At 47.6% G+C, this 18,649-nt stretch overlaps 1 protein-coding gene across 1 annotated transcript in view; it reads left to right on the top strand.

The window, feature by feature from the left end:
• syt7b (synaptotagmin VIIb) overlaps positions 1-18,649 on the top strand; it is a 71,048-nt gene that overhangs the window by 34,227 nt on the left and 18,172 nt on the right. The window contains exons 3-5 of the mRNA XM_076287339.1: positions 598-677; positions 2,892-3,026; positions 12,930-13,049. Of these exons, the coding sequence (XP_076143454.1) occupies positions 598-677; positions 2,892-3,026; positions 12,930-13,049 (335 nt within the window). The remainder of the gene's footprint in view (positions 1-597; positions 678-2,891; positions 3,027-12,929; positions 13,050-18,649) is intronic.

The raw sequence follows: 18,649 nt of genomic DNA, 5'->3' as shown, positions 1-18,649 counted from the left end.
CGCTTCCCTGTCACTCATTTCGAATCGTTCCTCATCTTTTACAATGCTTTTGGCAGGTGATGGATCCTGAAAGGCGGTATAATAAATCTTTTGCCAGAAAATGATTTACGGATACCCAAATGAGGACAGTGCTTGGAGCTACCGTACTGTGATACACAAACATAATATAATGTGATTGGCCATTAAGGTGGCTCCTCTTGATTGTTGTGATTAGCTTAGCAAACCGTGGGCAGGTGAAGCACACCAAGTCAAATAACAGCCATTGATCTATTTTGGCCAAAATAATAGTGCACTTTATATTCTTGGCAGACTCTTGGGACATACCCATTGACTTCACATAATTGGCCCCTCTCCCAGAGCGGTTCACATCCTCAAAAATAAAGACTGAGGCGAGGGCATGTGGCGCTAAAGGTGTTTCTCTCATACATGAAGTATCTTCCTTCTTTACTCACCCACTTCTCTCTCTCTCTTTCTCTCTCTCTCTCTATTCTCTCCTGTATCTCATATCCTCTTCTCTTCCTCCTCTATCTATTCCTCTAATGGCCTGGTTTGTGTGTGTGTGTGTGTGTGTGTGTGTGTGTGTGTGTGTGTTCCCAGGGGAAGAGGAACAAACCTGGAGTGGAGACAGCGGGCACCCCAGACTCTTCTCGGGGCCGAGGGGAGAACAAAGGCCTGAAGTAGGTTGGGTTGGGACAAAAGGGGGATAGAGTTAGTGGCACATAATTGTCCAGTCCTCCCCACACTTTGAAGGGTGTAGCTCTATAAAGTCTCAATGGCCCTTTCAGACCAGCCCCCCGTCTGGCCTTTGGGGCAGGTTGAAAGTCGTGCAAGGAGTCCATTAGAAGAGTATAAATGAGTTAGAACAGGTGCTAAGAGTGGCAATTATCTCCACAGTCTTTGCCTGTTTTGGGCGTGTCATGCGACTGACTTCATTTTTAATCGTAGATGCTAGGAACCTGAGCATCACTTAGCTTACAGTCAGCTGCTGCACACCTAGAATGTTAATCAGGCTCCAATCTAATTAGATGAGAGCATCAAGCCCAAGATGGACGCTATTGTTCCTTCCGCTTTCGCGTCCAGTTGGCTTATCACCAAAAGGTGATCCACTCTCCCGCGCCAGCGTGGCCCTATCTTCCGGAAGCCTGGCACTCGCACGCCCCGAAGACGCTTTGATTCGCATAATCGTTGTGTACAAACAATCATTAATCTGGAAGCAGGCAGTCACATTTTTATGAGCTGCGAGAGGCAGGAGCACTCAAGGAGACAATCGTGGGAGATAATGGGCCTGCTTGTGTTTGTGCAGAGGCCTGAGCGAGCGCCGAGCAGGGGAGGGGGGGGGGGTGGGGGGGGGGGTTACCGGAGCGTTCTCAAACACAGTCGGGGCGGTTGGAGCAGAATGCCATCTGAAAGGCATCATGCTCCGCCTGCAGTGCCCTCACACAGTCACGGACAGATGTGCGCCTGTGCCTCCTCACTCCTCTCTCAGCCGCAGATCGCGGTCACGTACTGTAGGCCCGCCTCACAGAGCACTAGCATAAAAGGGAGCTCAGTCGTGGCAGAGCGAAAGATGAAATATAAGTCCAACTGAGGAGATTCAAGGCTAGGTTGTCAATCACATATGGCCTTCCCACAAGCCTAGATGCTGATGTTATACAAGATCGGTGAACTGTTACATTTCATGTCTGAAGATACCCTCGGTGTTCTTTTATTTTAACAAGCTTGGTGCAGTATTCAAAATCTAATTCAAAATCTAATTCTACATAGAATATAATTTACAGGAAGGCAGGGAAGGACTGGACACCAATGCCAAGTAGTGACCAAGTTATTATTATTATTATTATTATTATTATTATTATTATTATTATTATTATTATTATTCTAGACGCGCACTAGATCGTTTATATCCGAGACTTATAATGCAGTTGCATCAGTGACTTACAATGCAGTTGTAGGTTAACATTTTTCCATATATGTAGCTTATGGCTAATAAGGACCGTAAGCAAATTGTTTGTCTTTCTGCTTGTCTCTTTGTCTGTCCTTCTATCTGTATGTTGATCAAAGAGTCTGTATCAGTGGGACATCTGCTGCTGTTTTACTCTCTGGTGGTGTTTGTTCACTCTCCTCACTCTGCTTGCTTGTTCTGTGTCTACACTTGTGTATTCGTTGTAACAACCTTGCAGGTGCTCCTCTCTGATGTTGAATGTCTGTGAGGAGTAAAGTGATATTTTTCACTTTACACCCTCGGGAGGGGAATTATGCACAAATTAGTTTGGAATGTTCCATTATTGATTCCTTCTATTTATCTTCACCGTCTTTATGGAGAGACTGGAAAATATAGAGCTGTCTCTTTTAGAAAGCCCAGTCTAAAACAAAGTGTTTCATTTCCTCTTGTATAAAAAAAAATGTCATACTGCATGCGGACTATCTCTGACATCTCTCCCTTTCCCTCCACAGCCTAGCCGCTCTCCCCGAGACACTGTGGTTTTTACCCAAGGTCTTTGTTATCAACAACAGTGTACGGCTCCTGCTCTCACAACTGCAGCCGCAGTCACCAACTATATATCTCCTCAAATGCTTGTTTTATCCTCAATCTCTCCATCAGTAACCCTTTCTCCTGGTGCTGACACATCTATGCGACTGTGTTCTCAGAAGCCTGTCTCGCCCGCCCTGCGGCTCTTTGGCCTGCCCTGCTCCAGTTTGACCTGATCCCTCTTCTCTACCTTTCTCTGTATCTGTCTCCGTGTCGTCTCTCTCTCTTTCTCTTTCTCTTTCTCTCTCTCTCTCTCTCTCTGTTCACCTTCTCTCTCTCTCCCTGAGACCTCGTCCCCTCGTTCCTGTGTCCAGTATCTTTTGGCTGTCCATCTCTGACCTGTCTCTCTCTCTGGCCGCAGTGATCTAGACAGGGACTTTTGGAATAACAATGACAGCAGTACCGTGCAGCAGCGGTGGAGCTCCTACCCGCCCAAGGAGTTCCTCCTAAACATGTCCCCCTATGCCCCCTACGGAGACCCACGCCTCACGCCCAAGTGAGTCTCGGTCGCGGCTGGTAAGGGACCCCTTCTCTCTGTGCAGGGCTGTAACGAAGGGGCCAAGGGGGGTGGGGAAGGGGGGGGGGCACCCCTCTGCATTTCAGCTGTGTGTGGAACAAACACCACCCCTCACCCCCTAAAAAACTAAACTCTTTTCACAGACCCTAGACTTTCCAACCTTTCCTCCACCCTCCTTTTCCCTTTCCTCCTTCACTGACTTAGAGAAATAGAACACATAGAACAGGACAGTCACCCACGTGTTCACATACAAATACACAAACATGCACACACAGTCCTAGGGAAATACCAGGGGAATGCATAAAAGGATAACATGTGCAAATAGGCTTGTGCATGCTATCCTATTATGCATTCCCCTAGTCAGCCTACAGTTTTGGTCATAAGGTGTGTCCGCTGATCGTACCTGTTGCGCGGAACAGAGTCATTATTTGCTGATTTTCTGAGGAGCGGTTCTCTCCAGGGCGGGGCTGAGTGTACTAACCGCCCGTCCGGCACGCACTGACAGTCAATTTAGACAGGCCCTCCGAGCAAGCGCTCTCATTTAGTCGAGCTCTCACAGGCACGCACTGACCAACTGTAAACCGTCACTCTCCTGCCTGATCAATGCCGCCTTTATTTCCAAGCTGTGCAGGCTCATCAAAAGTCCGTGAACAAACACGCACGCGGCACCGACGGCATCACAGGCGGGCCCAGGGCGAGCCGCTGCACCTCTGCGTGCTCCCCGAACCCCCAGCTCGCCCGCCCCCCTCTGGGACGCAACGCAAGTCCAAAGGAGGTCGGTGGGGTGAGCCAAGTCATGCTCCGCCTCACATTTTAATTGCTTAATTGAAGTCATTATCTGGAAAGAGAGTAGTCTCTCACAGCGCTCCCAGGATAAATCAGCCGCTAATTGAATGGAGACAGTAATAGATGCACAAGTCTGGCATGCCGCGACTGAATCAGCCCACTTTTCTCTCCCTGTCTCTCCGCCACATGCCATCGGCCCTTCACACTCTCTGCTCCATAGCAACATCCCAGCCAGCCCACACACAGCCAAGCCGCTATACGGATCAGCGAAACTGTGTAGAATACCGAATCCTCAAACATACAGTACAGTACTCCACTCTCCCAACCCCAGCCCACCCCGTCCCACCCGGCCCAGCTTCTTATCCCACTTGACCCACTCAAACAAGTAACGTTATTCGGTGTTATCAAAAACGGAAGCCCTTATCCCTACAGCCCTGCCAGCTCACTAACCCCTAACCCCTCAGCCTCTCACTGCCCAGCCCATGGGTCCACGCCATGGAGACGGACAACCCTCAGAGTCCACTGCCCAGCATGGCCGCCCATGCTAACTTTAACCGCTAGAGTTTCCTAACACTTAACATGCAGACACGTAGCTATGAACCTACCACCTTTAGCTATAGTGCCCCCTTAATGAATTCTAGAGGGTTGACCGTTGACTGCAGTTATTGTGTTCTTGTGGTGTTGTTTTAATTTGGCCGTGTGGTGGTTTTTACATGTTGTGTAGTGTTTCTTTCTGGCTTCATCATGCATCACTTTCACTTTTTGACTGGCTGTAAGTGTCTTTGAACACAAATGCAATTATATGACTGAGTGAGTTCATGATTATGTACATACTGTGCATAGTAGAATCACATTCAGTGGAGTGCAACATTCTGACGTGAGATTTGCAGCTACAGATTTCTTTCTTAACTTTACTTTGGACCAACTAGTGTTTTTTTTGTTGTTTATAAATTAATTTTATTTCATTAATTTAATTAATCCCCTCAGGTTTTTGGGGGTTTTCTCCAAAGGTTATGTTTACATTTTAACCATTTAGACCTCATGCACTAATGAGGTGCAACATTTCGGTGTCTACTGGCAATGAAAATCTATGGTAGAGTATGATTTAGCTTGCAAAAGTGTCCATGCAGCTGTTCTTAGTGTAGACTCTTACTATTGTGGCCCTAAAATAGAGGTTGGAGTAAAGTTATTTTAAAACGTGTTGCACATATTTCCCTGGCTACTTTAGATGGTGTAGAAATATATACAGGCAGAAAATATGTCTAAGAAATGTCCTAAATAAATCTATTTACCTGTAGTATAAATCCTAGATGTAGAATCATAACAGTGAAGTCAGGATGTGCTGCTTTGTGCTCTTTGTGTGGTAACTATGGTTATGTCCGTCCTGTTTACATTTGTCCGTCTGTCAGTGCCCAGAACTATCTCTGTATTGTCCAGGTGTAGAGTTGAGTCTGGGTTACGTGGGAGAGGGATGATTGCTTTTTAACTGCACTTTGTTGCAAACAATATCTGTATAGTGACATTGACATGTAAGTCCTTTTTTATAAGGAAAAATGCAGAGAACTGAATGAGTACACTTTTGCGGTTGCCATGGTTGGTTCCATGCGAGCTGCAGTCATTTGTAAGACCTTTGTTGTATTAGCGGAGCTCAAAGGCTTCACAGAGTGTGCCTGCTCTTGGGTTTGCCATTAAAAGGCCAGTCATGCAGGCACCTAGCACTCACCTGAGCCACTTATTGCTTTCTTCTCCGCACACACGCTGGTAGGCAGTGAATGGCACTCTCCCTCCCAGCTAACCCAGGCACCAACATCCCCCTTCCTCGACCTGCTGAATTCTCTGGGCTTCTGCACCTGTGCACTGGAGAGGGAAAGAGAAAGAATAAAGTAAAGAGCTGTGACAGGACTCCTCCTACCCGTTCCGCTCCCTCTCTGCTGCTGCTGCTGCTTCTGTGTGGAGGTCTCCACGTATGTGGCACCTCACAAACAACACTAATTATTCTGTCGCTGTCCACCTCCTCGTTCTCTTTCTCCCTCCCTCTATCTCCCTCCCTCTCTTTCTCTCTCTCTCTTTCTTTCTTTCTCTCTCCCTCCTTCTTTCTCTCTCCCTCCCTCTCTCTCTCTCTCTCTCTCTCTCTCTCTCTCTCTCTCTGACTGTTTTCTCGCAGTGGGACAGTGGAGAAAGGGGAGGCGGGCGGGGGAGGGTCGGGGAGGGGGCCCAATCGCAGTGACAGCGTAAAGAGCATGGTGGCAGGGGCCAGCAAGGCCGGCAAATGGCAGACGGTCCAGAGCCACCTGCACTCCGGAGGCCTGAGATCCAGCAAGTGAGTGGCAGGACTTATTAGCTGAAGTTTGCATGGAAACACCCCGACACAGACGCATACCAGTGGGGAGTTGGCAGATTCTTATTCAGGGATTACAGGGATTACTCAGAGACATAAAATGGAAATGTTTTGTGGGATTGGCAAAACAGTGAAAGAGTGAAAATGGATACGGAGGGGGAGGCTCTTTATGAGAGCAATGGTTATGAGAAAAATACTGCCAAGGGCTAAGTTATACACCTTACCCATATGCTTGGGATTGTCATATACAGGCACATCAAAGTTTAGAGCACTGCATTAAATATGTATTTGAGACAGCAACCTGAGACACCTGAAATGTAGCATTCCTATATGATTTATTTTTAATTCTGGGTTTAAATTGTTTCTATGCACAGCTTTTTTTATTGGTCTACTAAAGACAGTTTGAACACATCACACACTGCTGTTATCATTTCTCCTTCACCTTTTGTGGACTTTCCACTCTCCTGTGTGTCTTTTCAGTCCACATTCACACACATTCTCCATCTATAATTGCTTTTCTATTTCGGGATAGTTAGGAGAGCCTCGCTCTTCCCGGGATTTTCGCACCTTCCCATGTGCAGATAAAGCCGGCCTCTCTCGCTCCCCTCATTTAGGCCTTTTGCCTTTACATACTGCGCTCCCAAGGTCCTTCTATCATTTATTTTCATTTTATTTAAGTTCGTAACATGGGATTTGAATCAGAATCTCTTGCAGATTCTGAATTGATGGTTCAGGGCCATAATAAGGCCTTGAGAGCGCCTCATCTTGAACATAGTTGCACTCTGGGTGAGCGTTCAGTCATGCTGGTGAATTGGTAAATAATTTTTTCCCATCTGTTTGAAATTGATGGAGCAGAGGTGAGTTGAGAAAAAAATCTAAGCTATAAGAATAAAACATTTAAAGGCAATAGAAGATGTTGGTCTGAATGTGAAAGAGACATTGATTGAAGTTTTTTAGCCTTGGGAAAAAGTTCCACTATTTTATTTTTTATTTTTCTTGCATTTGCTCTATTTTAAAGTCCTTCACAGAGTGCATAGCAAAGCATGTCAGTCAGACCTCAACGCTAATATTCTTAAGAAAATCATCGCCAAACTTGCTTCGCAGGTGGCACAGTCAACTTAATTACATCTCCATGTGCTGAAGGTGTTTTTTCTCTTGTCTTCCTCTTTGTCCTTATCTCCCTCATGTCTTAATTTGCTTCATCATCCCTGTCATGTCCTTCCTTCACCATTATTATCATTTCCTGTTTGCGTTCCCATTCACCCTGCTCTGTTGTTTTTTAATGTTTTCCTTCTTCCTCCTACTCATACAAGACCAGTAAAATGTGGGCCAGCTAATCTGTTAAAGAGAGGAGAGTCAGTAATTGTATGTGTATAAACTTACTCCAGCTGTAATGCTGTCAAAGGGAAGTGCAGTGTGATTTAAGTGTAAACCAGAGGTGCTGTCTGCATTTTGTGCAAATCTGCACACGTCTGAATATTGAAAATGTGTGTGTATACTTTTTTGTGAGGTTGCTCTGAAGGAGCAACACAGCTATAGCCAAAACACTTCAACTCATCACACGCTATGGTTTCACCAGCTCGACTTTTGCCTGCGTGGCCATTCAGAAATAATTACATTTTGCCAGTCACACCGCCAATGCCATTATATGTAACTCTCATACACACTAACCACAACAAACATGATATGCATCTAATGTGGTCATGTGCATTTGTCGCAGATTCATCATCACCATGCGCATCATACAGGGTGTGCATGGGGTAAAAGGTGTGTGTGCGCATGTGTGTGTGTGTGCGTGTGTGCGCGTGTGTGTGTGTGTGTGTGTGCGTGCGAGCATGCATGTGTGTGTGTGTGTGTGGAGGGGAGGCGGAATTGAGAGAGCGGAGTAAGAATTATTACTGGCATTAATCCAGTCCTCCGTCCACAAATGGCCTCGTCTAAGACGCCTCCCCTGAGCACTCAACAAGATATACAACAGCAGGGCAAAGCAAAGAGTGTTTTCAGCCCGGTCCAAGCACAGTAAATCCTCCAGTCAGACGCCGGCACCCCGACTGACGGGTTCTGAGTCCCGTCTACAGTTAGCAGAACCGACAAGCGAAAGCAAAATAAAAAGGCAGGACCTGAAGCTATCAAGCTGAGAAAGTGAGTCTAACAAAGGGGATTAGAGGAGAGGGGACCTAGATGAAAGATGCTGAAGAAGAGAGAGACAAATGTGGGGATATGTCTAAAGGGAATTTAGCATGGGTAAGTGGAATGGACGACGGTTAGTCAGCCAGTGTTGTTGAGGAAAAGTACAAATGTAGCACAGTCATGCATGTGAACGTGCAGTGTATGCATACACTGCCATGATGTTTAGCTGAAACGAAATCTGTTGGGTCTGGTTGGTTTAACTGAAGAGAAGGAAGACCCAGAATCCAACCACGATTTGTGAGGAACATTCAGTAAAGGCGTTAAGAGCGTTGTGTGTTTCTGATGCTTGTGGCTGACTTTGCTCTGTTTCTCTCTTCCTCCTTCACGTCATTCCCCTGAATCTCTCTCCTCCATAATGGATGTCTCTTGACTGGTCTTTGTTCTCCTCATTCTTACCCTCCTTGTTCGACACTGTGTGTGCACACATGTTTGTCCTCTCCGATTACCTCTCTTTTTCCCTCCCACACGTGCCATCACTCATTTCCCCACCCCCTTACCCGAGTGCCCGTGTCATTCTCTCACTTTTTCAATTCCTCCTCTTTCCCTCCATTTTGATCACTCCGTCTCTCCCCCTGCCACCACCACCACTGTCCTTCCTCTCTGTCCACTGCCTCCCACCATCTCACCTCCTCCCTGGTCCCCTTCACCTGCACGCCCCCCCACCCCCCTCTCCCCCCGTCCCATTGCTTGTATCTCCACTCCTTTCTCCTCCATCTGGGCAGCTTTGGGGACCCCTCCCTGTCCTCTGCCTCCACCCTGGAGCACATCCCTTCCTCGGCCGCCCGCCCACGGCCCCTGGTGAGGCAGCAGAGCCTCCAGCAGCCCCTATCCCACCAGCCTCCGCCGGGCCCCAACGACCCCCCGGCAACATCTCAGAGCCTGGGCCAGCTCCATACGGGGCCGGGCGGCGGGGGGAACCGGGGAGGTCCGCGGGGGGTGCGTGGTAGTCCGGCTGGAGCAGGGGCCTCGCGATACAGGGGAGGCGGAGGAGGAGGGAGGTCTCGCTCAAACCCGGGCAGCGTGGACCACGTGATGGGACAGATTCGCCGGAGAGGACTGGACGTCAAGTCGTTCCTGTAAGTCAATACATTCACACTATGTGTGCTTCCTGTTTACTGTTTTTGTTTATTAGTGTGCATCTCTTCCAGCTGTGTGGTCTCTAGTGCCAATCCAACACTCTCTCTATTTCTCCAACACATTTTCCTGCTAATGGTTGTGAATGTGCGCTCTTCTGACTGGTGCAATCTCAGGCAGCCATTTGCGTGATTAAATAATTAGCATGTGGTTATGATTGTTGTCTCTGTAATGTCTCATTTACGCTATTCATTAAGATCTCTGACTGGATACACTAGCCACGGATATGTTAGCCGGTTCGGCTCGGGCCCATATTTATCATGCCTGGTTACGCTCGCAGCCTGCCGGTGCCCTTCTGTCCCTCTCTGTGTCCATCTGTCTGGGTTCAGTGTGTATGTACCGCTGACACCTGCCCACTCCAGGGTAGGAAAAGACCCAGGGGAGAGGATTAGAGTGTGTGTGTCTGTGTGTGTGTGCACGCATTCTCACAAGGGGCGTTCATGTTGAAGCATCTGTGAGTGCATGTATAAATACCAGCAACGTTTATCCCAAAATAATTTGCCCCTGCAAGCCGTTCCTATGGGAACACCGGCGGTCCCCACTACCCAGCCCGGCTTCAAAGACGAGGACAGCGAGTTACGATTCTGACGAGCGAGTGACCCTTCGACATGGCAGGGATCATGTAGAAAGGCCCTGATTTATCACACTAATGGATTCACTCCGCGGTGCCGTGACAGGAAGCCAGTGCACAGCTGCAGACATGCTTGGCACAGGAGCTCTCACTGCCTTGACCCCAGTGACATTGCAGCTTGGTCCCCACAAAAGACAAATCCAATATGTGGTGACCTCAGTTAAATCAATCAACGTGAAGCAGACGTGACACAAAATGGCGGCAGATATTAAGCGAATGAAATAGAGGGAGCAACAAAAGCAAGGACGGCAATAAAAATGTGACAGCATAAAATAATGAAAATATTTAAATATTTTTTTTTAAAGTATTTGTAAAGATTAATGGTAATGTATGGATTGGTTTACTCAAACGTGTAATTGAATTGAGTGGCGCCATTATATTGCTAAGCTGAGCGTCAGATCACAGCACTCTGCTCTAGTGTTGTTATTGAAGTGCATCAGTTAATGTGTTTGTGGTAAACGGCTATAGCTTGGTGCTGCATCGTATGAATAGTAGCCTGTGGGAAGTATATTAGAAAATACACCCACACATACACACAATCACACATCCACAGGCGCGTGTGTTTATCACTGCCTGGGTCTGCTACGCGTGAAGGTGAGGCTCAGAGGCTAAGCAGCGGTATGTAGAGGATGTTAGCAGGTTAACTCCACCCAGCATTGATCTCCTGTCCCCAGCATCATTACCCTCAGGATGGACTGTCACCATCACTGGGCAGAGGCAGCTCACCGAGGGAGGAGGGGCTCCACTGAAAGGGCCGAGTGAACCATGGAGGCCTGGAGGAGACAGGGAGGAAGCGTTAGGAAAAACAGGGGGGGGGGGACGCGAAAATGGCTCCAAAAGACGTGCGCCATTGTCAACGTTTCAATGTGACTGGGGCGCTGGAGGAGGAAAGCGGTGGTGCGGTGTGGTGTGGTGCAGTGGCCCGCCTGGCCGTGATCTGCATGTGTAATCATCGTTTTACACTAAGGCTACCACACAGCACTCATACACGTCTGCCCACGCTATTACGCCCTGCTGTCACTTAACAAGAGGTCAGATGAGAGATGTCTGCTGCTATTGTGTGTGGATGAAAGCGCGAAGACCTTTTAAAGTAAATATCCTCAAGCGTGACTCGCGCTAGTGGCCTGCACTTTTTTATTATACTTCATGCTGCATATGAAGGAAAAATAACAGGACAGAATACAAAATATGTGGACGGGGGAATAGTTGGGGAAGTATGACATTCTCCTCCTCCTCCTCCTACTCCTCCTTCTCCTCTTCACCTTACTTACCCAGGAACACACACAGACTTTGCCCTGTATCTACAAGGCCCTGGTGGCCACTGTGGATAAGTCTGTAAGAGGGGACGAAGCCTTGGGGTGGAGCCACAGTTCTCCTTCTAGTCACCCCGGTTCTCCTCGACCTCTTCTCACCTCGCCGATGCAGCAACAGGCCATGTCAGAGCAAGACCTGAACTAGAGGCATATGGGGGAGGTCTGCAGTCTCCTCACACTAGAACATCAATGAGCAGTGTGTGTCTGTGTGTGTAGAATTGTGTGTGTGTGTTTGTGTAGAACTGTTTGTGTGGGTGTGTGTGTGTGTGTCTATGTGTTTGTGTGGGGTGTGTGGTAATGGTCCTCAAGTGGCCCTTGTTTTAGGGCCAGTGTAATTGATCCTCCACTGTGGGCGATTTTTTTGAATTTCCTTGAATTTCCCCTAGGTATCAATAAAGTATATCTATCTATCTATCTATCTATCTATCTAATGCCTCCCCAGCGTGACCCTGGTTTTTAAGTGCTACCTTGTTCTGACTGGTTTACATGCTGACCTGCCAATACAGCGTCTCAGTGTGTAAATCAGAGTGGAGAAAGATGGATCGAGAGATAGCGAGAGAGAGAGAGAGAGAGAGAGAGGTATGGTATTGGGATGACAGAGAGGCTGAGAGCCACTAATGAAGAGTATCGGCAGAAATGGAGATTATTTTAACAGGAGAGGATTAATTGAGAACATGGGCACGAGAACACAGACCTCGCAAATACTGGAATACAACAAGAGGACTTCAGGGACATAGAGGGAGAAGAAAGACATAGTGCCTCATTGATGCTGGAAAAGAAGCTAGTGAGTGCTATTGAGAGAAAAGCAATGAGACCAATGCCAATCAGTGCTTGACTTCATCATCTGTAGCTGTAGTATGCATTGATTGGAACAGCTAAGGAATCCTCGACTCTTTAGCTCAAGTGTCCATAGCTGTGGGTCTTGTTGTATTGACGCACAGATATTTTGAGATATTAATGAGCTTTGAGGAGGAAGTGTTTTTTTTTTTATCCCCTAGAAGCACAGTGAGTGTACAACGATGAAAGGATGGCAAGCAAAGGGAATCAGAGAGACGAATCTCTCCAGCAGGAGGGGATGAGTGGCGCAGTATGAGAGGACTGAAATCCGAGCGGAGGCAGAAATAAAATACAAATTCAATGCCAAAAGATCAGGGCGGGCAGAGATGAGTTGTGGAGATGGAGCGCGAGGTAGAGCACAGCAAAAGTCTCAGGAAAAAATGAGTCACCTCGCTGCTTGAAATGTTCCACAAGTGAGGTTTTTCTTCTTCTTTTTTTTTTTTTTTTGAGGAAAGCCAGACTTGGGGAAATGCCCCAAGAGAGGGATGGTGTGCACATGTGTGAGTAGGACTACCTGCACGTGTGATCCTTTAAAGTGGTAAAAGGTCCACATGTCCTTTAAACATGTCAAATTAGTGAACGAATGAGTGGATTATTTTGCTATTTTAATCATCTTTGTACCTGCTTTCTCCTCCTGGTGTTTTCTTTGGCAGGGAAGGGAAGATGGTGGTCTTATCCCTGGCGATCGGATTGGCTGAACAAGATGACTTTGCCAACCTTCCAGACCTTCAGGAGGCACCAGCGAGCCAAGAAACACCACCCTCCGACAAGAGGTACGATGAGTGAGAGGGAGGGAGAGAGAGAGAGAGCGAGAGAGCAGGGGGGGAGGGGAGAGATGAAAGTCACATTGAATGTATATGAGGAGAAGGACAAGGCGGGAGGAAGGAATGACAATTGGCACGTTGCATGTGTGAGGCTTCCTGTGGAGATTTTGGGATGGTTTAAATACGATAGGGACACAGGCGCGCAAGAGAGAGAGAGAGAGAGAGAGACAGCGGGAGAGGGAAAGAGAGAGAGAGATGGCAGGAGAGGGAGAGAGCGAGAGAAAGAGATGGCAGGAGAGAGGGATAGAGAGAGCACACCAGTAGGAGCCATTCCATCTGTCGTCCAGTGTCCTGTAATTGGACAGGGACTGGTGAATCCTATGCGACTCTCTGGTTGTGGTATGTAGTGATGAAATTAAGCTCTGTCAGTGTGAGTGGTTAGAGTGTAATGAGCTTTTTCCCAATTTAATGGGATTCTGGGTTCCACAGGATGGTCTGCTAACAGCCACTCACAGGCTACGGTACTAGGAAATAAGGGCCGCCAACCACCTCCCTCCTCTCCTCCCTTTTCCCCATCCATTTGGTGACTGATGCTCCGTCCAGTGGTGACGCTACTTGTGGGAAAAGCTTGACCACAGCTGTTGGGTCCTCCAAGCAAATGTAGCTGGCAGATTTGAAATGATGCTCTACTGTTTGACAGCCTGAGCCTTAAAGTGGCATTTGACAAACTGGTAAATGGGGTGCCAAGCTTGAGACAGTGTGTCCTGATCTCTTGGCCATTGTTATTAAGGGCCAGAAATGACCTAATTTGTATTTATGCATGGATAAACCAGTAACTAAATGTCAGCTCTCTGTTAGCTGAAGAAGAGAGAGCATCTTCTAAAGAATCAGGCCATTTTCAGCTAGATTAGTCCTGAGTGGAAAAAAACATGTCCTGATGACGTCCAATGATCCCATCTCTCTGCATGGCTCTGGAAGAGCTATTTTCTCCTCAGCACAGTAAGACGCTTGACTCAGCTTATTGTTTGCAGGTCAGATTTATTTCAGTGTTCAGTTTCAGAGTACAGACACATCAGGTAAGAAGATGGTATGGGTGTCCCACCACCTTCCACCTCGCAAGAGCTGCCATAACTGAAACAACCTAGATATACAGTAGGTCTCAGTCAGGGGGAGACAGCATCCCCCACTGGAGCTTGGGACACGACCCTTTCCTTTTGGTCGTGACACATGACTGGGTCCCTATATATTCGTCACTGTAGAAAAGTACATGTTTTCCCACAAAGCAGATCTGTTAGCATGTTCACCAAGTAATCTACTGATTACATGTCCTACTCTATCAAGAAGCAGCAAATGCATAGCGATAATGAATCAGTGGGTTGTGACACACACATTCTTATATCCACATATATGTACATACATATTGCGTATAATGCACTCGAAGCTTTGCCGTTGTCTCCTCAGATCATTCCTCCCATGCAAATTGCAACCTCCTTCCTCAAACCCTCATACGTTTACCTTTATGTCGCTCTTCTCCCCCTCATTCCCTCCCCACCCTGTAGTTTCCCGTCAGCCTGGTTTGTCCTCGGCGCCCCTCCCTCTCGTTCTCCTCAGCGCCATGGAGGATTTGATCTGGGGGTTGGGGTGTCGTGACGGGTGACGGGTGCCGGGTGGGGGCGTGCTGCTCATTAGATGGTAGCGTGGTCCCCGGCGTCTCACGCCCGGCTATAAATACACCCGCCTCCGTCTGACGCTCACAACGGCACCATCCCCTGACAGCTCACTAGAGTACACACACACACACACACACACACACACACACACACACACACACACACACACACACAGAGAGAGGGAGACGGGTGTACTTCAGACACACCGTCTTGGTGAGAGACAGAGGTATGAAAAGAACTGCGCGGTGAATTAACAGACAAACTTCTCAGTTACTAGAAGTGCCTTTCCCTTGTCTTTGGATACTGGGAGTCTGCCAGCATACCTGCACGCTCCGCATAGACACAATAGACATCACACAGAGTCCACCGCACCCTTCATCACGAATGTCTCCACGTAATTTAATCAGGGCCCAGCAGTGGATCCCTCTCACAGGCTGATATCAGGTGATATATTGTGCTGTCTAGTAAAAACCAATAAGACATTATCACGATCATCGTCGGGTGAGGTATGCCCAACATGCAGGCTAAAATAGGCATGTGACATTTTAGTGTTAGGAGACCTTGCGGCCCTATAAAAGCCCATGTTTCATGGTTGTACTGTCATGACAACCCCTTAAAGCCTTGACCCGGCAGTATAACACCCTCTGGGTGATGGGACCAGCGCACCCTCTTCATCCTCTGCCCTGTCTTTTGGGACATCTGTCAACCATCAGCCTTTAATCACAGCTAGTCTGGTACCCGGAGGGGGAGGGAGGATGTGGGGGCGGGGGGGGTATGGGGTCCATGAGGCTGAGGCACAGAGTGTCCTTGCTCGACTAATAACTGCCTTCAATCATCGCCGCTGTCCAGACCTCCATCTCTCCCCGTTGAGAGTCGCTGCTCTCTCTGGCCACCCACTGGCCTTTTGACGAGGACCAGCGGACAGCGGATGATGGATCCCCAAAAGACAGAGAGAGAAAACAATGTGCCGCCACGGAACGAGCGGGCAGGGCCCCGTGCCGTCACCTGGGAGATTAAACAGTCCGATACATTTGAGGGTGGATTTCTGTCTGGAGAGTGCAGTAAGGGCTGTGGTGCAGGGATGACACCGCGTGATAGGAATCTGCGCAGTGGAGTGGACTCTGTGCGATGGCACTGGTTCTTTGCAGTGTCATTATAAAGGTCACGATCTCAGTGTAGTGCTGCAGTGTGCCTTTACAAGGGCAGGTAGATAGGACATCTAGAGTAGAGCGTTTACATAGAGATTGCCATGTTATGGAGATAAATGTAAATTTATGTGCAGGGCGGGACGCACCTTTAAACACAGTCAGAAGCAGGTTCAGAGCGAGGCTCCGAGTGAGCTATAGGACCATCCACTGTTCATATCCCCTTCACACACCCGGAAAGGGAGAACCAAAAAAAAAAGGAAAGAAATGAAACACCAAGCAGTTCCTTGGGGAGTGATGCTGTTAATCAAAGTTCTTGTACTCAGTGTTGGAATAATCGTCTCCCTTCCCTCCCTTTAGCCCGTGCGGCCCAGTTAGAAATGAATCTCAATGTTACAGCACCGTGAAGGCAGCCATCGACTCCACATGGCACCACAGAGGCCATGGCGAGATCAATCTGCTTCAGAAACAACTAATACATCAACATAATGTAAGACCTATACTGTTGAACAGCTCTGGATATTGGTCAAGGGAAAGCTATGAGGAAATTGCTTTTTTTCACATGGTGACAGATATCTGTATCAATATGCACATCAGCAGTGATCAATTGCCTCTGTAAATGAGTTGTGCTTGTTCCTGTGGGGCCTGAAGCCGCAACTGATACAGTCCCACGCAGTGCTAGGTATTCACAGAATCCAAACTTTATCACTTCGGTGTGTGAAAAAAATTGCTTCCTTGACTCTATTGCCATTGGTCTCTAGAAGGTGCATGTTGTTTAGATGATGTGAAACAGCATCACTTCCTCTTTAACTAGCATATCGGAACTGGTTCATGTTGACAGGTGGGAGATGCGTACATTTACCAGCTTCTTAGGAGGAAATTGTTGAATGACCTACTTCTTTTTCCAAGAGCTCCAAGAACATCCTGTGCTAAAAAAAAATCAGTTCAGTCATATTTCATGTGCATTAATAATTTTGAAACATTGTCTCAAGGCACTTCACAGAATTCAAAGCCTAGCAAAAACAAAGGCACATCACCCTAACTGTGGCGACGGTATCATGAGATGAACGTGAGACTGTGATTAACACATAAAGATCGAATAAGCATATCGATTAGGTCGTTAGCACAGGCCGTGAAGCTTCTCAATTGCCTGCACAGTTCATGTACTTCATGTGTGACTATATGTCTTTGAACAAATCCAGGCTGATGCACTGACGGCGTGACTTTCATAGTGTTCTGTTCTACAAAAGGCAGCTTCCTCCTTTTGTGGCTGCAACTACCACATCCTTCCACGTCTGCATCTTCTGCCTGTGGGCTGTGTACAGATCGAGCCACATGTTGGACAGAGTCGCTCGGCCCTCGGAGCCCTCTCATGTTCCTGCATCCATCTTTCATATGGAAAAGCAGCTGCAGCCAACCATATGCACTAGAGCAGACATCAGTGTTGATGAGCTCGCGGAAAATGATGATGAAAATATTTGTTGACGTCTGAGATGCCTTGGGAAATTTGTTGATGTGGTACTTTCACAGCTGTGCTTTGACCTGCCAGTGCAAATATTTTATGTCCTTTAAAGAGGGAAAGCCTTGAATATGTGTTTGATTACAAGCTTCTGGGATAGGGTTTAATTGAAAGCAGAAGCAGTGGCAAACTACCAGTAGTTTGTCTTAGATACAGTATGGCAGTTTTAAAAATGGGTGGATAACTTGTTTTTTGTCCAAATACCCGGCTGTAAAAGAAAAGACAGTGTGTGACAGTTTGAAGTCGGTGATACCTGAAATCTGGCACTTTTGCCTCTGTTCTCCACTTTAATCCAAAGGCATTCAGCATAAAAGAGAAGAGGTTAAGCAGTTGTAAAAAAGACAGAGTTGAAACACATCAAACTAATATAGGGATTTAGGTTTTGAAGGTGGAACAAAGACTGTACAAAAATTATACTTCTGTCCTTCAGGCATACATTTTGCATGACATTTGCGTAGCAATTTAAAGACTACTACTCCATCTATAGCTTGATGGTGTGATAACACCTTTCTCTTTAATGTTAATTGGCACCTGGGTAGCTGTGAAATGAAGTGGTTGGCTGGTATTGATTGGAGACGGCGAAGCAACATGGTGCGGTGCACACGGAGCCATTCCTCTCCTCTCCTCCTCTCGGCCTCGTTGTGGTGGATGCCACCGCTCTGCTCTGCATGGCCTTTTAGAGAAAGAAAAGCCTGCTGAGGCGGCCAGCTTAAGTCTCTCTGTCAGGGAGAATCACACTAACAGGCACGCTCCCAAGCACACACAAATACACACACGCGCGCACACACACACACAAATATACACACACACACACACACACACACACAAAAATACATACACACACACGCACACACACACAAATACACGCACACACACACAAATACACACACACACACACACACACACACATAAATACACACACACACACACACACGCACGCACACACAAATCTACACACGCGCACATAGGCACGCAGACAGACAAACACACTCCATCAGGGCTGCCATGCCAGGACACGGCAGCTCAGTATCGCCAGCATCCCCCTGATATGGAAATAAAGGTTGGCCAAGCATGACAGTGCAGGGGCTTACTGTGCGCTCTCCCGTCATCCACCACCTCCACCCCTCCACACACACACAAACAGGCAAAAGCTCAGGCAAAGGACATAAATAAAGTCTTAACCCTCTCCCATGTTCCACGCACTGGGCCCGCTGTAAGAGGCAGCATTACACGCACATGCACATACGTTGCTCCACTACCTTCGGCTTTGGCCGG

Source organism: Alosa pseudoharengus, unplaced genomic scaffold, assembly GCF_046254945.1.
Source record: "Alosa pseudoharengus isolate Yale_2024_CS ecotype anadromous, Long Island Sound unplaced genomic scaffold, YU_APseudo_1.1 YU_APseudo_1.1_scf_16, whole genome shotgun sequence".
NCBI lineage: Eukaryota > Metazoa > Chordata > Actinopteri > Clupeiformes > Clupeidae > Alosa > Alosa pseudoharengus.
Note: the sequence above shows the minus strand (reverse complement) of the source record. Positions and strands in the feature narration are given on the sequence as shown.